Source organism: Aphis gossypii, chromosome 3 (genome assembly GCF_020184175.1).
Source record: "Aphis gossypii isolate Hap1 chromosome 3, ASM2018417v2, whole genome shotgun sequence".
Classification (NCBI taxonomy): Eukaryota; Metazoa; Arthropoda; class Insecta; order Hemiptera; family Aphididae; genus Aphis; species Aphis gossypii.
The window spans coordinates 43,631,322-43,657,959 of NC_065532.1; the positions used below are offsets into that span (position 1 = coordinate 43,631,322).

Here is a 26,638-nt window from a genome sequence, read left to right on the forward strand (position 1 = left end):
CGACCTTCTTAAGCACCGACGCCGCCGCCGCGGCTAATACCGTTACCGTCTCATTCGAATAGCCCGTAATTTGTCCCCGAGGAACTTGCGGGCTCGGGACCACCTCCCAAAACTCGAACCATACCCCTACCCCACAACCCACAAACGGTGCGCCAACACTATCGTATCTGGCAGAACGATATAATAATGTATGCTGCAAATCATACATATGCATGTGTATAATAAGTTGTATAAATATATATATATAAAGCCTGAGTGCAGGTAAGCGTACCCATATAAAGACAACAGACATTATTCTGTTATTATAATGTCACAGAAATGATATGGAAGTGGCAGAGCGAGAGGAGACGCCTTGGAGTACATCCCGGCGCAAAAGTGTATGGAATATTTACATTACGTATCACAATAACTCGTGCTGTAGGTTTACCACGAGGGGCTGCAAAGATATAGCTCGGGTACGAGTTGCTTAGATTTTGAACTGATGATCAATGAATGTATGTTGATTTTACAATATCATTTTTTGTTTAGATTGATAAAAATGATTCGATGTTAGACTTGAATATTATCTATTTTCTAAAAGGAAAATTTAATCTACAGTGAATGATGCTTTAAAGAGCTAAAAGTAACTGTATACGCTTTTTTTGTTTAATTCTATTTCCATAATTTACATCTAATGAGGAACTTTGTTTTAGAAATATTAGAGTTACGATTCATATTTTAATCGATTAAATTTCAAATTGTGAAACCCAAATTATTTAAATAAAAAATAACGATAGTTATTTTGTTAAAATTCTAGTAGAAACCATATTCGGACTTAAAATATGCGCAAATACTTACTATTAGGTATATTTTACTATTTATGATGACCGACCGTCTCTGCTTATAATCGTTTAAATACATTACACAAAATAGTGGAACACTACTGTAACATTAGATGTCAAGCGGATCACTGATCACTTTAATAGGTTTGTTAAATTTGAATTTAATAATATATCATACTATACGAAAAAAAGATTCTGAGCAAATACGGTCTATTTGTCTATAATCTATATCAATAAGCACATTTTATGATATGTTTTTCGATATATATTTATTCCACATTATTATATTATTATTAATAACTTTTGAATCAATATAACCTTATTGTAAAGCAGAGTGAATGGGTTCATAGTATAAATAGATAATATTATATTAAAATTAATCTATATATTTTGAAAATTACATTTTGTATATTATTTATATGTAAATGTAAATTTTAAGTACTCTCAAATCCTATTTTTGAATTATTAGAACAAAATTAACATCGTTATTTATCATTAAAATAATATGTAGGTACCTAGTTCTGTGGAAATTTTAACTCCAAATATATTATATAAAAAAATAATTTTGGTATATATTTTAATGCGTTTAAAGCTTTTTAACAGTACGATGGTACAAAAATATTTTTATTGATATTTAAAAAATAAAAAAAGTCGAAATTTTAATTTTATTAAACAGTTTAAAAATAGAAAAAATATTTGAAAAAAATGTGTAATATGTATAAAAAGTGATAATATAATCATTTAGTAAATATTTAAATTATTTACGGTTATTTGTACTTTAATTCCAATAAAATAACAAAATTAAATTTTATTGAAAATTGATTTAGTGTAAAAACCAAATTATTTCTTTATTTTTTAATTTTTTTTTCCAATTTTAAAGAGAAGTAATAACTACATTTTACAATTAATTTCTACCTAAAAACTACCTCCAAAGTTAATAATTGAAACATTTATACAACCTTAAAAGATGACGACAGACACAAAAAAACACATTATTGTAAAATCAATACATTCATCACCCCGTTAACAATCAAATACATTTAAAACTTAAACTACAGTGACTTATTCAATGATGAGGTATACTCAACCTCACCCTAATTCCATCCTATCAGCAAAATGCTTCTACTAACTGTATTTTTGACTTATCAAATTATCCTAGTAAATCTCATATACTTGATTTCAAAATATTTTTTAGTGATATAAATCTAAAATATATCAATTATATAGTATATTACATATTATTATGATTTGCTTTCGAAATTTCATATTAACAAAATGACAAAATATTTTGCTGCTATTCACACGTATACCTACTTTGGATCGTATACAAAGTATATTATATGTATAACATTATATTTTAAGAACTTCACTTAATTATAAATCATAATTGCATATTTGGTGACATAATAATAATCAAAATAATCACATTATAAAAAAGTATACTAAATATATTTTCAAAAAACCTTCAAATATAATTTTAATAAGTTAAAAAAAACATTGCAATATACTAATAGTAGTTACGCATTCCTAGTAATTATATGGTTAGGGTCATTATTGTCTCATATCTATATCAAAACAATAAATTTACCATAAACACGTAACGGTATTATTATATTATAGTAACTTCTCGTTAAAATTGAAATTATAATTTTGAAATGGTTAATGTTAGTTATTGTTGGTGTATACCTAGTCTATGTTGTTAAGAATTGATTAATTAACTAATTATCATGTATATTATTTAAAATTATTTACTGAACTAAAATAAAATAATTCACTATATGTTTTAAAAACATAATTCAATCATTAAATAAAATATTTTGTAACATAATATTTTAAAATCTATAAAAACATAAGCACGTGTGTTGTGTATAAGTAGTTAGTACCTCTTACCTATAAATTATTATTTTTAAATAGTCTTTCAGTAACACAGTTGTAATACATTCTCTACGTAACAATTGTATACTGTATTACAATTCATATTACTGTATCTTACTGTATTTTATTCTATATTTAAAAAAAACATTATAAAATATATCAAATTTCCTATAACGCATAAAATAAATATGTTAAAATATTATAAATAATATTAATTAAAAAGAAAAATCTTTGATAATTTAATAAATAATTATCTTAAAGAATTTGATTAAATAAGTATATTTATTTATACTTATTGACTCATACTTAATTACCTAGGTATATATTGACAAATGAAAACTAATTGCTTAAGAATTATAATTGCATACAATTATTTGTAATTACTAAATTATGTACCAAAAATATGTGCACCTGTAAGAGAACTATTTTGAATATAATATATAAGAGAAATGTACAGATACATATAATATGACTAATTCAAATGCTTACATATTATATTTAAAATGCTACTACAATAAGCACTAAAATTAATTTAATTTGATGTAAATAAATAATATATATGTGAATCATTTTAATGACCGACAACTACTAACGAGGGTATTTTTATAAAAAAAATAATATAAAATATTTTATTAAAAAGGCATTATATAAATTAAAAAAAAAAAATTGCCTACTGTAAAACAATAAAAAAAATGTAGGTACATACAAATTGTATTTTATAATACTTGCAGCTCTTAAGAAACTATCTTTTAAAACTTTAAAATATAATTGTTGATACTTGGTTTGGCCAAAATAAAAGCATTATTACAATTGTAATCGTATTTTTTTAATTAACACAAACATTAAACATCTTAAATATTATCATGAATAAACAATAAATAAAAACTTAGTAACATTCGTAGAACTTTTTTTTTTAAATCTCCTTCATAAATTGAAAATCATACTTATTGTAGCGTTAACGCACAACAATATACATTATATTAATTATCTACTTTTAAACACCTACTTTGGACGTCTAATACATTGTATTTATTTATTTTTTTTTATGTTTATGATTTAACGTTTCTATAATTATCTCTTTACAATCTAACCAAAAGTGTAATATTATGTTATATCTGAAATAATCATAAAATATTAAATATGTTGACCTTTACGAAATAAGAATCAATATCAGTATTGTAATTAAGTAATAGTAATTTGGTTTTTATGATATTGTGTAAATGATTAACTATAAAAATTATTATTCATCAGTAAATTGTTGGTTATTTTATAATTATAACATGTAAAGAGTAAAGACAAGTAAATAGGTATAGCGCACTGGGACAATATTATTAAAATAAACAATAGAAAATGTGCAATCAGAAAACAAAAACTGAACATAATAATATTTTCCTTTGTAGTAAGTACCTATCAATGTTTGAGACGATTTCTTCTTTTTAATATTTTTAATGAACATTTAAATAATTAAATTACGTTCCTCATTATAAATGTTATTGTAATTATTTAGACTTTTTAATTTTATTCACATCGTAAGTTTTTTTTTTTTTTTTTGAAATATGTTATTTCTGAAAATTGTGCTTATTTTCTCAACAACACTTGATATTTATCCATACGGACTTTAAAACACTATGAAAATTTGTTTTTCAATTTTAACTATTTAATATAATTTATAAGTTTTAATTAGAACATTATTAATAATTTGAAGATATTGTTTAAAACAAAATGCTCGTGTAAATAAAAATATATATTCAATTGAAATATAAACAGTTATCATATAAAGTAGATATATAATATTGAATAGATTGAATGTACCTACCTATAATTATTAGAATATTATTTTTATTAATTTTGTAAAATATATTAGCACACAAACATATTAGCAGTTTTCTTATTTTGGTCATCGTTATTTTTTAGGTGCCGTATATAATTATATATATATATATATATATTATTATTGTTTTATATAAGCATTATACATTCGCCGTCGACAAGCAATGATTATACAAACACGGGTTTTTCTTTTGTACACTTGTAGACTCTCTGTAGTAGCTGATGGTGATTATATTCTGAAAACAAAGCCATTCGCTTTCACGTAATTAATTCGAACATTTGCAATGTATACACGATAGCTATATGCAACGATATACCCCTCCAATATTTAATTACATAGGTAAAATGTCTTTTTGGACGAATGCAGCTTAGACTAATTCTCTTTACGTTGAACGTTTGGTTAGAATATCAGTTAAATCCATGGATACAAATAGCCAAATAGGTAGCCGACTTCTTCATTGTAATAATTTGAATTCGACAAATGTTCGAATTTTTTTTGCAAAGAGGTCCCGTGTTTACAATATTTTCATTAATATAATTCAAATAAAAAGTGTAAAAGAATTCAATTTATTTGTTTATTTTGATTGTCATATGACATTTCAAATTTAAATGAACTAATTTTAAGCATAGACCTTTTTAATGAAAACAGTTGCCCGTTCTACTACTTCAACATTAAAGCCAAGTTAGCCATCTATTTATATTATAATATATATGTGGTCACGTCATCATTTCCGCAGATACATGGACCAAAGCATATCCGTTTTGCGTCCCAGGTGTTAACCGTAAATACAAAGAAGGGTCTATACGGAAATGAAAGTTATAAATTATGATAAAACACATCGTGATAATAATATTACTATACTCGAGAATATATAATTATTTGTTCCGTTTTTATGATACAGTACATATTAATCTAAGCGCACATCATAAAACAATGTATATATATATAACATTACACACAAAATAAATGTGTTCAATTATTGAAGTGTGTTTAGTCCAATATATTATAATGATCACCGAATTGATCGTGATTCACATTCGACTGATAACGCATTGTAACGTCATCACTAGTGGAATCATCAATTAACGCCCATACTATTTTTGGTTTATTTAGTATTTTTCTACCAAAAAAATTATTTTTTCGATTTTAAAATAATGGTATTATATATTATATATTATGTAAAATTTTTATTATATTTAAAGTTTTGATTCACTAATATTATAATCAATCATTGTTTTAAATAAGTTCGGATAGGCAAAAAAACAAAAATGACATTATATACGAAACTTAGATAAATAAATATAAAAAGTACATAGCAGCTTATACTTACGTATTGACTATCAACTAACTTGTTGAATTATATTCATATATTATATTTATAATAATATATACAATGGACTATTTATGAAATTCTGAAATCCAACGATATAGGACCGATAATAAATTATACAGATCCTAATTTTTTTATAGTTTTTCATGGGCAACATTATTATTATTTCATAATATGATGACACTGTATCATCATATTTTAATTGATGTGCATTTATTCAAATGCAATTTAATTAAGTTGGAATGTCGTATACAATAATTATACGATTTAGATAACTAATTACCTTGGCAATTATGACTGTTTCCTATGAGAATTTAGTTTAAAATAAACACAAGTCTACATTTTAGAAGTATAGCTGTGTATCTAAAAAATATATAAATATACAGTTTTAAGCAAAAAAATTATGATATTTATATTTATTGATATTGAATACTCAACGATTCAAACCCTTTTGTATAAGATTGTCTCTCATTTTCTAGAAACAATATAAGCCACTGAAATACAATAAATAAATATAAATATATTCTTGTTATTAAAATTGATTTTTTTTTTTTATATCTATGTATTAATTTTTTTATTTAAAACTTACATTTAAGACGATTCAACGTTATTAAAACATATTATGGTCATGAATATAGTTAAATATATTATATGGATCATTATAGCTAGATATAATATAACTAGTATATTTTAAGGGTTTTGTGATATACATACATATTTTTGAATTTTAGAATTACTTTAGTTAATTTTTGATTCGTATTTAAGATAAATTTTTTGTTCGTTGACATTAAAGCTTAAACATTTAATATACGTTTTTCTTTTTTTTTTAATTTTGCTAAGAAGAGTTTAATTGTAATACACATAAGTTTAGGATGTGGGACGTAAAATGAAGAAATCTACGTTGAACGTGTTTAATAATTTATGACTCCAAAAAAGAATTATATGATTTCCTAATAATCATAAAGATTCATAAAATTTTTATATGAAATATGTAATAATCAATAGAAGTATAAATATATATGTACACAAATAATAGGAAAACAATAATTATTCGTTTTATAAATTTGTCAACACCTCCCTCACACATTTTAAATACCTATAGTTCTTTAATAATCAATTACAAACATACTATTTTATTTCATTAACTATGATAATCAGTATAAGTTAAATCGACGTCATACATCATTGTGTATATTTAAAATAATAAACATTTAAGAGAATTACAATTGAAGCTAAGCAAAATAATATCATTAGTAAATTAATTATACGTATAAGACGGTTAATAATTGCTTGACTGTCTGACTCTATTACTATTTATGTATATCCAGACATGGTCATATGCTAACGTACTTCTTTACTATTATCTACTCGTGAATTTCAGTTATTGGCAAGTCGCACATAGAAATCCAATCATTCCATTTTAATTTTGAAAGTAAATGAAATTGCATCGTTCCATATCTTTACTACGAGCTACGATTCGGTTCAGGACGAATTTTTAATTTATTTATTTTCTGGTGTAAATGTATTATAAAATATATATAAATAGTTATATTATTGATAAAAGTTTAACATTTTAAATTAAATGTTAAAATGTGAATATGATTATAGCCGTAATTGAAACGCAAATTATATTAAAATTAATCAAAATATCCCATCGTTTAACTGGCCGATGGGTACAAATCGATCTGTTTGCAATCCTTTCGTGGTTAAACTTTTATCTGCGTAATGAATATTATCAATTAGCCAATATTAAACACTCGTGGGAATAAAAACGTATTTTTTATTTTATCGTCTGAACACTGTTATCTTTAATCGCTAATGAGATAAACGAATTTAATTAAAAATCGAAAATTATGAATTGAGTGATTATTAATTTTGGACATATTATATGCATTATTGTAAGTAATAGTAACTAAAGTATCGGCCATTATAAAACCGCATATTACAACAGTGCATTATATTATTAAATTATGGACATTAAATCAAGTTAAAATTATTACTGATGCAGTACTTATATTTACCTGCTATAATAACACTGAAGAACTTTGTTTTGCCTTAATGATGCATTTTGCTTATAAGCCACAATATTATATCTTGTGTTATATAACTAACGAAATAAATTTCCTCAAATAAGATAAACTTTATAGTATTAAACATATATTTGTTTTTGGTCTTATAGAAATGTCACTGTTCTCGCAAAACATATGTGTGTATATGTGTCACATCCCGTGCTTGTTGAGTCAACGGTGGCTGTAGTGGTAGCAGTCATAGTGTCACCGAAGAAACGTCATAATTTAACTGTTCTCGAGAGGAATAAACGTGGAAAATTGACACTGTCGACCGAGTAAATATCGTGAGTACAAATCGGAAAATGTTTTCTTTTTTTTCTCCCTTTATTCGTATGGGCAATTTTTCCATCGCTATGTAAACCACCGACGAAACTTTTCACCACCTCGTTTGACCTCCCATCACCCTAGCTCGTGCAGGGTCCACGCAACTGTATCCAATTTATTATCGAACAACATTTCGGTCCCTCCTCTAGTGGTGATAGTGGTGACAGCGGTGGTGGACTTGCGGTTGCTATGCATATATATTACTACACACTATAATATAATTTGGTTCGGTCTATTTTCGGATGTAGTTGATAAAAGCTTCCGAGTGAACGAATATAATATATGGTAGTAACGAATTGATGTTTAATTTTCGTTCGTCTCCAGAGCATTGACATTAATCCCAAAGAACTTTACAACTTATTCCTTCCTTTATTTTTTAGTTTTCTATACGCAAACAATATAAATTCTCCTAGCTAATAGTAATATTTTATTAATTCAACTGTTAAAAATTGTTTATTGATGAAACTGAAATTCACGTACAAAATATTTTTGTTATTATAATAATGAAAATTATTTGTAAGCTCTAAAAACGATTTATTCCCCATAGCATTTTAAATTAGTATTGTCTCAGGAACCATAACAATATAGTTACCATGTTTTTAGGTAATATAATACCTAACGTGCGTTACTAATACGGTTAAATAGCAAATACGTATTGTATAATCATAGTTTTATAGTATTTGAAAATGATAAAAATAATTATATTTATCGTGTTAGTTTGTCTTAGTTTACAAAGTTTGAAATTTGATTCAGTTGATGTAAAGTTATTGAATTTCCATGTATGCTCGATTAATGTGGAAATAGTAATTCTTGACGTAATAGCAAAGTTAACTCGTGAGTTCAGAATTTAAATTTAATCTAGAAGGAGTATATTAGGTTAAACCCACTTTAATATACCATACACATACCATCTAATTATTCTTGTCGATGTACAATATTATTATTTATTACGAGAGAATATAATAATTGTGGTTATCGCACGTCACACATAATAATATGTTAATTTTGTAATAATTAAATAGTATCAATGAAGTATATTACCTACGAAAACACGCATTCTTCGTCGTAATTGCAAATCAAAATAGCTCATTACATTTATTTATTTGTATAGACTCGGTTTGTTATTAACATTTGAAATAACAAAGTCTTGCAGTGTACATTAGTGGACGGTGGAGAGTATAGAAATCGTACATTTTATTTGCTCTCAACTTGGCTGTTACAGAGTCCCCTAAGATAAAAAAAAATGTATAGAATTCTTAAACTGTTAGAGGCATCAGCTAAAGTAGGGTGACAGCTATGCGTTAAAAATTAATTTATAATAAAAAAAAAGAAAAGTAATTTAAGGGGTAAAGTTAAAATATAGTTAGTGAACTATAAAGAGTAAACCTTTTAAAATATATTTACATACCAACAATAATGAAATTATAGATATTCATCGAAGTGAAAACGTTTGTTAATTTATTAAAATAATTAAAATATTAAAATTGAACTCGGTATTTATTTACACTTTTCTAGGCGTTCTCTTTATGATATATTCATTAATTTTTAAAACACTTATTTCAGTTTATATATTATATTTTTATAGTACCTAATAGTTGAAACTAAATATAATTTCACACAACCATAAGTATTGAAGCAATAGTAATTTATTTAAAATACAATTGGAACTATGTTATTACACTTGAGTGATTCATTAATTTAAATATAATTTTCAAAATAATAATAATATGTATGTTAACTTTTATTTATATACATTTAAAAATTTAAATAATACTGATAGTTACATAATTCATTATACAGTGTATTCATCGAGTTACTATAGGCAGGTAATTTTCTGCTAAACAATGCAAAATATATTAGTTGAGGTTTTTCTATTGTTGTATCAAACAATTATTTCGAAAATGAAAATCCAATTAAATGATTAAAATTTAATATACCATAATGAACACTAAATTAATTAAAACTAATTAAAGGCTATAACTTAATTTAATACGAAATATTATTTATTAGTTACATTTAAATATTATATATTTATGCTAAGTATTGTCTCAGATTTAAAAATTAATATAACGTTTATTAAGAATTGAATCAATTTGTTTTTTTTTTTTATATTGAACTCTTTTTCTTACTCCTAATGTAATCAATATGTAAAACTTTATAAAAATACTTTTTATGCCTTAGTTATATTATAAGTTATAACGTTATTTTATTTCATATTTTTATGTTATACTATGTACTATATAGTATTGTTCCACTATTCACATTTTGAATTTCATTGTATTCTAGTTATAAACAATAATATCTACTTACCATCGTTTGTATTTGAAACGACACATACATATAATACGCCTTTCATCGAATCATTATCGAAATCGGTTAGAGCTATTAGACGCAACATTAGACTTTTTAATGTTTAAGGATATCATCTCACAATTCTCTTTGTTCAGTTGAATAATTATTATAAAGATTATTAATAATAATTAAGTGAAATAGTTATGAGTATTTTATATCAATTTTGAAATTAATATTATTTGTTTACGTAAAACATAATAAATAAATTTATATTCTATATTACAATTTTATATAGTTTATACTTCGTAATGTAAAAGAAAAACTGTATATGACCATGATACAATTCGGTTAATGTGAAAACTTTTTTTTCGATTATAAAATTATATTGATTTTTGGATAAGTGAGTATTCGTTTATAAAAAGCTTTGTGCTGTACTACAGTAGATATTGAACGCATTTGTATGATAGAGTTTGATTTTCGGTATACGCAATTTTAAAATATTCACTGAAAAGTTCATCTGGGTGTAACCGTCATACTTTGTTCGACATTTCCGACCAAGTTAACGTGTACAGAACTATTCGATAAAACGTTCAATATATTTTATTTGATTTATTAAAAATACCTCGACGGCCACGCCCGAATAATGTTTCCTCTTCAAAAGTGGATTTCTTCAGCCGCGTACGATTACAATAATAATAATAATAATATTGTTTTAATCGATCTTTTGTCGGGTAATAGCAAGATTGAAACAAAGCGAATAACTATAAACGTTTCGACGAGATGTTTGTATAATAATAATTACGCAGAAAACATTATTATATACTTCCGAGCAATAAAAACGTTCCGTAAAGTCGTCTGCAGCAGTTTAATATACTATGTCGACGGCAGATCTGTATGTATAGAATATTTTAGTATTGTGAATGATAGCTATACTTTATGTACACGCTCGATTGTTGCACGTATAAATATCATTTACCCAAAGCACTGATAACACCGCATTAGAGCAGTGGCTTTAATCCCAAACGAACGACGTCGATATGACGAACGCACGTCACAATAGTATTATTATATATTGTGTACTCGGTAAACGAGTATCAATTTGAATTTCTGCTAATAATAATAATGTTTGGGATCACGATTGGAATTATTATTAGTGGTTATCGCGTGGGTGACGGCATCGCAGGTGTTTGATAGATAACAATATATAGGTATATATTATATTGTATTATATTATATAGATACAAGTAAAATAATAATAGATCTGACGTTGACGTGTACAGTAGTTTTCGTCTAAACAAAGGATTAAAATTATTAATGATAACAATCGACTCGTATCACCCATGGACGATCTCGAGACTTTGTCAATCACACGTGGTATAGTAATTAGCAAAATATATTTTATGTACATGGAAATAATAAGATCATATAATACACAGCACTAAGAAGTTTTAAATTTCAAAAAATTTGAGAGATTCTGGAATATCGAAATTTTTTTGATAAATATTTTAGAAAGTAAAGTATAAATAACATACTGTGCTATTTTCAAGAAAAAAATTCAGCCAATGTTACCTACTCGGGTAACTGACCTGTAGTATTAAACTATAAAAAAAAAGTGTTTAAAGTATTTGTTCAACTGGTATAGTCATAATATTATAAAAACATATTATATTAATGATTTTTGTACTAAAAACAAGAGCTCGGTAGCTTGCTCCCTTAATCCATCGCTTTAAATAAAAGTCACGATCTACGCTCGGGAACTCATTGTGAAACTTCATGTTTAGGGTTGGTTCTGTACACTATTACACCATAAAACTATACACCTGATGAACGCGTCACGTAGAAGTCTTCGTAAGTGTAGCTCAAACTAAGTTCTATAGTGATAATAATGAGAATGTGAATAAAAATAATTATCTATTATATAATATGTTTATATTATACGTCAACGCTGTGGTATTAAACAGACTTCATGTTTATATCGATATGAAAATTGTATTAATACGCATGCACAATATGCGCGCCGCTTGAACTTTCAAGTTGATATAATAATATGTATTGTATATGTATATGTGTATAATATATTCATATAAAGCGTGATTGGAAATTTATGTTACAGATATTTTATCATATAGATATTCAAAATAGAAAAAAATGTATAATTTAATCTTTTTTTTTTTTTTATTTGAACACATATCAAGTTCTTTGTAAATTTGATATTTTTTCGCATTATTTTAGTAGAGGTTTTGAGGATCGACTTGAGAAACTTATATGGGAACTTCTATGCGTGTAAACATAATGTGAATATTTATATTTTAATACATTTTAGTGATTAAACAACATGCAAAACTCTCTATGTTTGAGAGTCATTTTAAGTTCTTATGAATTGTATTTCGACTACACATCGACACATCGTCAAGTAGTGTGCGCGTTCAATCACAGTTATTTCTATTTGTTTTAAAGTTATTCTAAAGTTAATCCACAAAATCCACATTATATTATGTAAAAACATTACGAGTAATTTTAGATATTGTAAATGAAAAAAAGCTTAGGTACATATAATATCATACATTTTTTGATATTTTGAATATTTATATTATAAAAATATGGTTGCAACATACATTTTGAATCACTCTGTATAAATTCAGACGAATATATAGCATATAGAAGTCCTTTTCCGGTAGTGTATTAAAATATAGCTGCTACCTATCGCAATGTACATAAACCTACTTACCCGTATGGGTACGTGACCGAACGACGCGCTCCGCGAAATGACCTCCGAATTCCTTACATAAATGAGCCGGACGAAACGTCTTCTCAGCAGACGTCCTCTATACCTTTCGCAAGCGCCAAAACCATCAATCACCGGCCCCCGATCTCTCTCTTACACATAATATGTACAATATATTTGCCGTTTATCTCCGTGCTCATAGGTAGTTGTCATTCCCACTACCATCGTCACCATGACGTGGCCAACCAGAGGTCCAATATCTATTGTAATAATAATAATAATAATAAAAATACCAAAATTGAAAAGTCTCTACGAAGTCCACTGTTGCTACGGTGGAAAAAACGCATTCCATGATCAAGCTTATCATTGGATTTTTATGTGCATAATATTATGAGCCTTTTGACTATCAACATTCCGCACAAGAATATAATAATATAATATATTATGCCCTATATCTGCATACAACACACAAGGTGGCCTACAATTTTTTCGTTTGTTCTTTTTTACTTTGTTTACTTATTTCAACACAGGAAAATGGAAAATTGAGTAGGGCTACCATGTTTAAACATAATATTAGGTAGTTAAAAATACTTCATAAACGAAAATCCCGTAATAAATTCCACATAGGTTTTTTTTCTCTAGACTTTGACTGTATTTTGCACCTCAGTAGGGAAATATAAAGTTAATTAAATGAATATGCCGAGCATAAAGTTTTTTTTAGGAAATCTTCAAATAGGTTTTGTTAAACTTTTTAATTTTTTAATTCCATAATTTATTCCAAACAAAGTTATAAATTCATAGCATGCACATAAATTCGGTAATTCTGGCATAGCATTTAAAACAACTTCCAACTTGAATACATTTATAAAATAACAAACTAAATTATGTCAACGTTTTAATGAAACATATTATACTTACAATTATTTATAACTTTTACGAACAGAATTGTAATATTTTAGACAAATCTGTCCAATTTGTTTTTAAAGAACGCTTATAATAGTACAAACAGGCTATGTGTCGAACAAATGATTATTTAGTTGTTTACTACAACAAAAACACCCGATTTATAGAAACTCGAACAATATTAATTGTTTTATTCGACGATAGCACAACACAATTCGTGCTTAAATTGCTGATGATGGGTGTATGTGAGATACAAATACAATTGAACTATTTTCTGGTAATTTTGCAACAGTCACATCACTTAAATAATAATATTATATATAATTTATTACGATAAGCATTACTATAATTATAATCATGATCAAATTTAAATCTAAATTGAAGAATAGTAAATAATAAAACAAATGTCGTCTTACTGAGTAAACAATATTGTATTATCAATTGGAATTTTGATACGATAATATAAAATATTTTTGGGCACCTACCTGTTGCCCTGAGAATAAAATGCATATAGGCAGTGGAATTTCCTCAAAATATTTACTTATTTACTGTGCATAACTCACATGCACAATATTATAATATTACGTGGGCGATATATATTTTTCAAATTCTTATTTTTTTCACGGTAGTATGATATATATATATCACTCTTCAGCCACTGTAGTTGGCACTCGAGATGTGAGTGTACATATACCATGTGGTGGTGGTAGTTGAGTCGGTAGTGGTGGTGGTGGTCAGCAAAACTTCAAAGTCCTCGTTATACACCCTCACGGTCAAGTGCGATCAGAGATCTAGAGGACTCAACGACGTTTTCGGGCGTCTGCCGAAGTCCAACCCCCCCCCCCCCCCGTTGTCGGCGGCGATGACGATGGCTGTAGCAGCGGTGTGTATAGACGCGTGACGGATGTGTGTGCGAGAAGTTTGGGATATAAGTCCGTGAGCAGAATACGCTTTACGCTGCTACCGACCGTGACGGGCAGGGTGGTACCGTGGTGGCGAAAAGGGAGGTGGATGTGTGTGTGTGTGTGTGTATGTGTGTGTATGGGGAGAATGGGTGGACGACTCGTGAATCGATATAAGGGTGGCACATACCCCCCCTACTGCTATTACTACCGCCACACTGCCACACACAACCACCTCTGATATGCCTCCACTCTATCGCGATCGCTACTGGTGACGTGGTGGTGATGTGTACATAGGTGTACGCTAAAATCGATATCGGGCGGACACACGCCGCACGACTTAGAGGTTTCGTGGATATTTTGACATTCGTATATATATTATATTATATAAGGCGTAGCGGAATGATGGTGTGTAGGGGTCGAACGTACAGGATATATAGTACAGACGGGTGGGAAAGCTGGTATCGCGATTGTTAAATGATTTTTGGACGGAGGGCGAGGGGTTCAAAACTTACTCTCCTGCTCTGCGTGCACAAACACACAAAATATAGGTTTTTCTAATGACCAATCGTAAGACGATATTAAAATTCACGGTTCGCGTGTTCCAAGTTAGTTTTCCCAAAAACCACGGAACAACATAATAAAACGGCCTCAAAACGAGGTTTTTACATTCAATTTCACATATACATGTATAATATAATTGTATATATTACACATTATGTAGGTATACTGAGCTAATGTTGTAAAATAAAAATGAAATTCCACGCACGTGGTGGTTATAGTTAGCCTATAGGGCAGAATAATATAATATTAAAATACAGTAATGAGTGTACGGTATTACAGTGTATACATAATAGAACAACCGGATTTTTGGTCACACAAAATATTATTAAAAATTACAAAGAGCGACTATATAGTGTCAATATATAGCCAACTAAAATGATTTATTTTTTGAATTTAACGGTTTAATAAATTTATACTGTTCACACGCGTTTCAAGTAAATGGATTTACTAAACAATAACTTCTATAGTAGGTACAGATATTATTATATAAATAATATTAATTATCCTCATAAAACTTTAAAACGCGGAAAACCAAACATATTATACAATAACGTTTATATACTACGTTATATACCTACATCTATTACCTATTATTATTTATATTATTACCTATTCTGGCTGATATGATTTCAATCAATATTTTTTTATTACACCATGATCATTAATATTTCGTGGTTTTAAAACACTTAAGTAGGTTGTTTCAATGATAAATTAATATAGCTACCAACTATATAGTTTTAAAAATTGTATATACATAATACATACCTATTGAGTTTATAGTTGAAACTCAACTTAACCACGCCCATGTACAAAATTAAAAAAATGTAAAAAAAAATAAAATGTCATACTTTTTAAAATGTTAGGTTGAAATGAAAATATTGATACAATTTAATAGAAATAAATGTAATGAAAAAACTATACACATTCATATAACTATAACAGATATTGATATTTTTGACAATCGTATTACGAATTATTATTATTAAATGTATTTTATTTTATGAATTTAACATTTTATTTATTATTGGAATATAACGTTAAAACATTTAATTTTTCATACTACACGATAAAAAAAATATATATACATATATAAAATTTAAAATATTAATTTATATTTTTTGATATTATTTACTTAAAACTACTGCACTTGCCACTTAACCTGTATTACATTTTAGTATTTTACTAAAGACGCATTTAAATTACTTTTTGGTCAAAATAACCTTACAATTTTATTTATCGTGATTTTTTTTTTTTTAAAATACCGTCAAAATGTTATTAAAATTAATAATATATTCATAAAAAAATTCGTATTTAACTTAATGAATCGCAATGAATCACAAATTGTATACGACCTTTGTAAAAAAATGTCACCGTCATATCCCTCAATATTATATTTTCATACAAAAAATAATCCATTTTTTTTTTTATGGTTTTATTGAGGCAAAAGCGAATTGAACTTTTGTCATTATTTTTAGAGTTTGAGAATAAAATTAATTAATTTTCTTCTTGTAAATAATAAGTCGTCAAAACGTAATAACACGATATTTTAATTTGCCAAAAATCATTTTACTGGCTTCGAAAATCTACAACAGCAGGTTGATTGTGTCAACATATAAGTTTTAATAAATAGGTAAAACTACGTCCTCTCTCCTTCCATAATTATTGTTCATTCGATTTTCAACGTTTTAATAGTAGTTGAGTTTCAATTCATCACAGGCGTTTATACATAGATCTGTTTGCGAATCCAATACATTTAACGTTTTTATTATATTTATAATATATTTTACGGTGTACGTAGATCACACAGACGTATTATTTAAACTGGTATAGACGTTTTCAGTGTATGCAGAGGGTACACATTATGCAGTATTAGTTTTAGTGCAAAATTACTGAAAACTACTATCCTATGATAATATAACGTACTCTAGCTTAGCACTAGATTGTGTTCTTGTTATAACATGAAAAGCATCATGGCAAGAAAGGGTGTATTATAGTGCAGAAGTAATGCGCTTGTGCGTATATTATATTGTTTCATATTATTATATATATACTAGAATAGTGCACGCACAGGCTTTAACTCTGCAGTGTAGGTACGGACACTACTGTTTGTAAATAATTTAATTTTCGTTATGCAACTATACGAACTCTCCATGAATTACTCCACAGAAACAACTGCTATATATATGTACGTATACAACCATGGTGTGCCTATTCTATTAAAAACTCGGAATTATTTCTGAGAAATTGAAATTTTTTTTTTTAGTTAAGATACGTATACTATTTTTATAAACATGATTAGCTAGTTTAATATTACAATAAAAAATATTTAATATCTCATTAAGTACAAAGCGCGTATATTACTAGTAAAAAAAAATAATAATAATAATAAAAATCGTTATGTTTCCAATTATATTGCTTGGTTAATGTGACAAATTAATCAACCCATTATTATTATATACACACATGCTATAATAGTGAATCGTCTACTATCTTTAACTATCTTTTTCTCAATTATGTATTCATGTTAAAAAGTTTATGGTTTAAACTGTTTATGTATAGAAATGCAGCACCTTTAGTGCTACACAGTGGTGGTGTCGTTGAAGGTTTAAGACGTTAGGGACCAATTGACACATTAAAAATTTCAATCGTCATTCTAAAGCATCATTTATAAAGATAGGTTCCGTCTCAGATTATTTCGAATAAGCGTTTTGCAAATTGCAATAGCTCAGTATTAAAGAGGCAGGAGCGATGATCCCGATAGGATGTCAAAATGTATTATCTTCATTTCATCTGACAAAATAAATGATTTATTAAAATATATACAAGAGTATTTGGAATTTAGACTATCAATATATATATTTCCATAGCTGATATAATAAATAAACTTTTTGAAATAACGGGTTTTATTCGTTTAAAAATGCTCAATGCTATTTATTATTATTCATTGATTGTAAATTATTATTATTTAATTAAACAATATTTTATGAATAAAATAATAAAAATAATAATGTATACCTATTTATGTGCTGAAGAACACATTTTTTGTTGTTGTATGGAATCAGAGTACTGTACTATTTTTTCCAAATCAAACACAGTTTATACTTTATTCTTATATTTTAGAATAGATTTATAAAACTGTGAATTTATCTGTAATATTATATAGGTAACAACTTTTATGTATCAATCAATATAAGTGAGAATAATAGGATTTGAATGAGAATTACATTTCATTTTTTAACAAAAATATTAAAATAATAATTTTTACTTATAATCCAAATATTTTCAAATATTATGTAATTCATCACAACCTCGTGGGTGCAATAACTTTTAAAACTTTTAATTATAAATTTGAACTTATTGTTATTCAAATTTGAGGTACATTTTGACATGTAGAAGATAGGTTTGAATGTTTAGTATTAACTTGTAACAAATAAAATAAGTACCATTCCTTAGTAAAAAATACTTAAAAATATTATGTTTAAACAACATTTATATCTACTCGATGTTAAAAGTATCAATAAAAAACTTCATATTTATGTATTTTAATAATCATAAATAAAGTGCGTACATTAATTAATAAACTATTTAGCAGCAAAATTTAGAATAAATTTTATGATTTTATCTAGTGAAATATACTTTTATAGGATTAGATATATATTTTAAACGCTTATACGATCAGTTGATTAAATTAAAAATAAGGACCTTACTATTGGCGACTTTGATTAAGATCCAATTGAAATTAAATACGTGAACTCCAGCTTCAAAAATAATTTAATGACAATTACTTTAAAACAAGTTACATAAATAAATATAAGGTGGTTGATGTGCTTAGTCACCAAATCTGAAAATATCCTTTCAATCTATACCTAAGGAGTATACTATAATATGTATTAAGTATATTTATTTTAGCTGTTTCTTACTTACTTATAAAAAAAAAAATTAAATTATTAATAATTGTCCCTAAATGTGCCCCTAATAAATTACAGTTGTAAATCATCGTAATATGCAATGCTGTAAATTATGAAATATATTTCTATCTTGGTGGCGTTAATAGCATGACAACGCTTTGAAAGTTTTTACCCCTTTTCGCTAAAAAAAAATATCACGTACGTGAATACATAGGAGTGTGTGTGTGTGTGTGTCGGAGGTGAGAGTCGTTATCGAGCGTGGTAAAGATACCTTCTTCTCCCCCGTCCCCATTATTTGCTTCACCGTCACGCTCAAGGGTCTGGGTTTATTTGTTTAAAAAAAAAAAAAAAAAAAAAAAATGACTGACTGGATCTCGGCCAATGGATACGATGATGGTTGATGATGTGGCTGCAACAAAAAAATAAAATATAAACTACTATTAAAAACCTCTTTTGTCGTTGAAAATGTTGTTTGTACAAGTGAAATGAAACGGTTTTCATCAATGACGGCCATTATAATTAGAATGAAGATTTTTCGAACACAAAACGGAAACCTGCACCTTATTATAATAATATTCAGGGGAACAGTGTAATGTAGTATACATCGATTATAGTTGACGAGCTACGTTAAGAGTGAAATAGAAGTCATTAAACGATGCAGCTCGTGCGTTGCAGTGGCCTTTCGTCTGGCGATGTTGTATAGGTACGCGTTTGGATATTGTGCACACGTCTCATTCACTCAATAAGCCGATCTCTTCTTTTTCATTAAACATCTAACTCGAGCTAAACTGAATAAAGGGTTTGGAAGCTATAGTATTTAATCAACTCTTTCAAAAACACCGTAATAACGAGCCCGTTTAATCCTTTCATCGATGACTTTAAGTAATAATCTAAAACGAAAATGTGATATCTCGAATAGGAATTTAATAGTAGAAAATAATCCCGATTCGTTCAAACAATATACCGAGCAATATCGATTTATTCAATATTGATGTATACAATAATTGCAGTGGCTACAGAGTCACTGGTGTGCAGGATGGTTATTGAAACCTTCATCCTTTGTATTTTATATCATCAGTAACCATTCGAATAATCACACACGCAGCATGCTTCGACACATAGTCGTTTCTTTTTATCACCAAACTGTGCTCGAGAATAGTCGTTCAAGACAGCCGTGGAACGAAAACGCTCTTATAGGCTATTTCTTATAGGCCTTTTTTTTGGATTCTCAAAAATACACTTTATTTTTGTAAAGAAGACCTATAACATATTTTAGTGACTTAAAACTGTAAAATAAATACTTAAAAAATATTATACATATATGAAATTAAATGATAATACGTCCAACGTAGATACTGTAATAATAAACGGAAATGTGACGGTGAATATCAATGCGATACTTAACATAGTTTTTCACTGTCGCGGAAAACAATAAAAACGGACCAAATAACTTATTGATAAGACGGTTTATAACTAGAGTGTTTTCTGAATAGTTTTTTATTAATTAGTTTGATTTAAATTGTAATTGATTGTTAACCGTCGTTTTCGTCTGGTGTTTCAGAATGGGGTGGAAGATTGGCGTGTGGATGATACAGTCCACGGTCGAGGTGCATCTGGGTTCCATTGCAGACATGAAAACGCCATGTTAAGGTTTGTCGGACGTAGTGGTATGACCACCGCGGTAATCGGAGTTCGGTCGAGGGTGACGTTAAACGGTGGCTGCAGTGGTTTCGTTCTGTTCAGGTTAACATGGTAGGTGGTCATCAGCCGCAATCGACGGGAGGCGCCAGCTGCACGGGCACTATGATGAACATACTGAACATAGACGCCGAGAACCGGGTGGTGCTGAACGTCGGCGGCATCAGGCACGAGACCTACAAAGCGACCCTGAAGAAAATACCCGCCACGAGATTGAGCCGGCTGACCGAGGCGCTGGCCAACTACGACCCGGTGCTAAACGAATACTTCTTCGACAGACATCCGGGCGTGTTTGCTCAGGTCCTCAACTATTACAGGTGAGTGATGCTATATGAATTACGATAATATAACTTAAGGACCTTGTATAGCTAGATTTATACAGAAAAATGCGTGATCATACGATTCTCGTGCTTTTTATACTATAATATTGTACGAACGATAATATTTATATAATATAATATTAAATATAGCATAATATTATGGATTTATACGTCATAATATTTGCATTTAATATAGTGAGGTGAGATTATTGAAAACGAATAAACAATATTCAGTTGAGTTAAATCAAAGTTATGGATTTCAAATTGCTACTAAATAATTTACGTATAAAGTATTTGACACTAAAAGTGTAAATTGAATACAGAGAGCAATATTAATTTTGCGTAATTAAAAAAGGTAATTCATTTTTACTATTCATATTCGAGCGCATGATCTACACATAAAGCTTGTAAACTTTTACGAAAAATTTATAATATATCAAATAAAATATTAAACTCTTCAATATTATGATTTATTTAATTAATTTTTAAAGATCATCTGTAATTATTACGAAAAATATATTTACAGACTAAACCACATCTATAAATTAAATATAAAAACAAAAAAAATATTATAAATGTATATTATAATAATTAATATTATTTACTGATATAAATACTAATGTGGTCAAATGTTAATTGAATGTGTTTGGAAAAAAAATTTTTTTTAAATATTTATAATCGTTTTAATATTTAATTATTATTAATTTGATGAACAATGAATTATCTATTTATGTTAAAAAGTTTAAGAAAAATGAACCTTTTGTTTAATTTGATAATCGCGTGTTATATTACTATGCTTTATAATATTGTGTTATGTGATAAAAAATGTTTTAGATTCTTATACATAATAACATACAATACACATATACCGAATATATTCACAATCCATATTTTAAGCTGTTGAACAATAATATTTATAGCTACTCGAAGTTTATATTACTATAATGCAAATTTCAATATACATGAATATTAGATTTAAGGGATTTACATTTAAAAATACTATTGTGGTCTTCGTGTATATTGTTGTTATATGTATAATCAGCTTAAGCTAAAGCAAGGTGATTCTGTTCACAGCATTAACTCTTGATAGGATTTAAAAGTATGAAAAAAAAACAATAATAACATTGAATAATATAAAATACAATAGGAGTAGAAATGTGCAATAAAAATACTTTTAAATTACGCATCTTATATTATTACACAATATATATAAATATAAGTACATATATTGTGTGTGTGTGTTTTATCCCATTTTAGTACATAAATTCGTACGATTTTTCGGTTGAATGAAATTAATTACCAAAATGTAGGTGTAAGTAGGTCTCGAGAATCAACTCACTGCGATTATTATAGCATATTATTACGGTTACCCATTAGTATGTACCTATAGATTCTTTGGTTGGATATCATAGTAGTCAACAGTAGTCCTCGGCTAGAGTAAATTAATTTTATATATTATATTGTATGAAATATAAAACTTTAAATTGCATATTTATATATATATATATATATTTTTTATACTTAGTGGTAATTTTCTTAAATCTTGAAATCTTACCAAAATTAAATACGAGTATATAACCATTTTCTTACTTAATATATATATATATATATATATATATATATATATATATTATAATAATTATTAAAATAAGTTTGGAAAATTATTATCATATATAATAAAATATAGGTACCTTGTAAAATGTATACGTTTAAATCGATCATATTTTCTACAAGTTAATATAGAAATGGTATTTTATTTTTAGTAAAATATACATATATATAATATAATATTTAGTTATGTTTTTCAGAAGTTTGTTTTCTTCTTTAATTTATTATTTTGTGTTAGACAGTAAGGTGTCGGAATATCACTTTATACTCATTCATCTTCCATAAAACTCTCACAACTCACTAAATGCCTACCTTATGTCAATCATTGGTTGGAGTTATAACTTGGTTTCGTTTGCATTTTATCGTTGCAGTCATAATATAGTAGTAATATGTAATATAAAAATGATTTTTTCAGAGTTAAAAAACAAAACAAAAAAAAAAAACCATTAAATTTCCCTACGTAAAAAGGTAAAATGTTCTAACGAGACAGGTTTAATTGATTATTCGTACACAACTGTTTAACACAAACAAACTGACCAACAAGCCACAGCACGAGTAAGGTTAAACTTTTAACTTCATTCACATGTCGTACTCCTTTAGTACTTTCGACAACTATATCAAATTATCATACTATAAATGTGTTAACATTATTTTTTCTTCATCTCTTACTTCTCCTCTTGTCCATCCGTGTGATGGCGTAATACAGCGTCGTTATTTTTCGTTTTTATCTTTGCAGCAGCTCGTGTAAAACTATAATGATGATAATAATAACGTACCGACAGCGCACGTAAATCGTAGGTATGAGTTATACCTTCACCGTGAAATTGTGAAAATATCTAAAAATACAGTATGATTGTTTAAAAAAATCTTAAAACTCAGTTCGAAATTTTATAACGATTATCAATAGCGTTATAACTTTTAATTCACTTATTTTTGCTAGATTATCTATAAATTGATTTCATAATTTATTTTTGGATTAAATATTAAAAGTACTTAGTGAATATTTTTGAAAATTTTTAAATATTTTAATGACATTGTTTCTGTTTTCAATTCGTATGTTTGATAATTAGTACAATTTTTATCAGCAGTATGATTAAAAAATAACGACATTTATTACAGATGTCTTTTTATCTGTAACCATTCAAAGTATATTTTTGAAACATATTATTAGCAATATAATATACTGACTTAAATCTTATAATTTGATAAAAAAAAAAAAATTAAATTTTATGAACTTTTTAAGATATTGCTTGTTTAACGATACAATAATCATACTGTATACTCGTATACGTAAAAACATTAATGGCACATTCCCTTTCCGCTGTATAAGGAGTAAAAATTTCCGCGATTATAGCTCTATAGAATAACATCATGGAATATCGATACGTTATAGTATGGGTAAAGCACGTAAAATGAAACATATTTTTATGCCTACACGTAAAAAAGAGGTTTTGGTATTTTCGTTTTTATTTCATTTCCGTAGGTATTGCAATAGATAGGTATGTTATTAAGGACATTATGGTTAGATTAGGTGGGTGCCGAGGTTATCATTTCGATTTATTATTATTATTTTCGTTTACCAAACTGGTGGGAGGTATAACGCAGATTTTAGCGTGACCGATAAAAACCAACACCGGTGCGAAAACTGACGATAAATCGGCAAGATATTACTGTCGTTTTTGAACCTATGTAGGTAATAATTTTTCTCCTCGCTGGGAACTGACGACTGCTGCAGGGTATGGCGTACGCAATATTGATCCGCCGTTTTTCCGCTGTTCAAAGAATCTAGAATTAACTTGTGAACGCGTAAATTAACTTTAAGCAAATTTAATAACTGTTTCAGTGATAAATTATTGTATCGTACGAAAAATATTTCTATGAACAGTTTTACTATAAATTGAAATAAAATAAACATTTGTATGTCACGATACGTTACTGTACGACATTTAATATTTTATATACCTAAACAAAGAAATGCTTTCGTCGATCGTCTAAGAACACATTTTATTTTTAGTTAAAAATACATTTTTAAGTAAACAAAATGATCTCAAACATTGATGTTATCCAAACTTCCGTCTAATATATATATATCTATTATTGCATAGACCAAAGTATACCAACATAATTAACTTCTCCATATATATTTGTCGATGTTACAAATCCTGATTGTAACTTTGCAATATTGTAAGTTAGTAGCGGTTTTATTATTACCGTAAATAGTAATATAAAGCGTTTTATCTGCAGGATTAAGGTGTGGCTTAATAAGAGGTAAATATAGGATTTTTATCCATGTGTGTCCTTAGTTCAGTTTTTTTTTATCGATGTTGACACAATTTAAATATGTATATATTTATATATATCATGTTCCGTTATGTTTCAACTCAATATCTTTATTGCTTTATATATTATTGAACTTTGTTGAAACTGTCACATGGTGGGTGATGATATAATATAATATATCATTGTCATATCATGTGACTATATTACATACCATATTATTATGATTTTTATAAAGTGAAATATTTTTTTATATAAATTGTTTGTTGGGTAGTTTTTTTTTATTATTCTACGCATTTTAAGTATATAATATATACACACAATATAAGTACACACATTGGTACCAACGGACTAAGTTTAATATAATAATATTACAAATCCCTTTACCTCATCCAGTCGTCAAAAATGGTCTTAATATTCTAGTCATTGTCGAACCCACGACTGCGTCATGGTTATTATCATTTGGGAAAAATGAGAATTCGCAGATAATGATGATTGTTTTCACCTCACCAACTCTTCCGATATTACCGTTGGTGTTAAGGAATTGTTCTGAAAACTCTTGTGAACCTTCTTTTCCACTCCATCACAGTGTCGCCACCAATCCCTCGCCCTACTGGAAAGCCCACCAAAGTATCCCAGTTGTTTAATACGCTTTAAACAGCAGCTGTCAAACATAGAAATTGACAGGTTGTCAATCTATCGGTGAACCCAACAAACTTGGTCATACCATAAAGAATATGTATATACATAATACACATAATATACAAACATTGCATAATATATATATATACATAATATATATGTGTATTAGATAATATGTTTGTAGGGTTTTTAACATGATATTGATTTTTTGTCGAAAAAACACACACCCACAGAAACATAATATATTATGTATATCATTTTATATAATATTTATATATCGCAATAAGAGAGATAGAATAAAAACGGAATAAAGAGGATTTTTTTTTTTAAACTTTGATATGATTTATAAATAAAAAAATTTAACTTATATAAATATAATAATATTATGAAAACATGATGGTTGAGTTTAATTTAGATTTATTATTCACATTAAAATTAAACAAAATTAATACAATACTTATAAAATAAACACGAACAATTTTATACTTTTGATAGATGTTTTAAAGTAAATTGACTTAGATGTTTTTTTTTTTTTTTTTTTTGGTGTAT

The 26,638-nt window shown here is 27.3% G+C and overlaps 1 protein-coding gene across 11 annotated transcripts in view; it reads left to right on the forward strand.

The window, feature by feature from the left end:
• LOC114121276 (potassium voltage-gated channel protein Shaw) overlaps positions 1–26,638 on the forward strand; it is a 127,724-nt gene that overhangs the window by 38,481 nt on the left and 62,605 nt on the right. For 4 of the 11 annotated variants that reach the window (XM_050203941.1, XM_050203943.1, XM_050203951.1 and 1 more), the window contains 3 exons: positions 8,037–8,210; positions 21,106–21,194; positions 21,288–21,559. In XM_050203941.1, coding sequence (XP_050059898.1) covers positions 21,294–21,559 — 266 coding nt within the window. In that variant the 5' untranslated portion in view covers positions 8,037–8,210; positions 21,106–21,194; positions 21,288–21,293. Of the gene's footprint in view, positions 1–8,036; positions 8,211–21,105; positions 21,560–26,638 lie in introns of all 11 variants that reach the window. The other 7 variants (XM_050203945.1, XM_050203947.1, XM_050203946.1 and 4 more) reach the window with 3 other exon arrangements.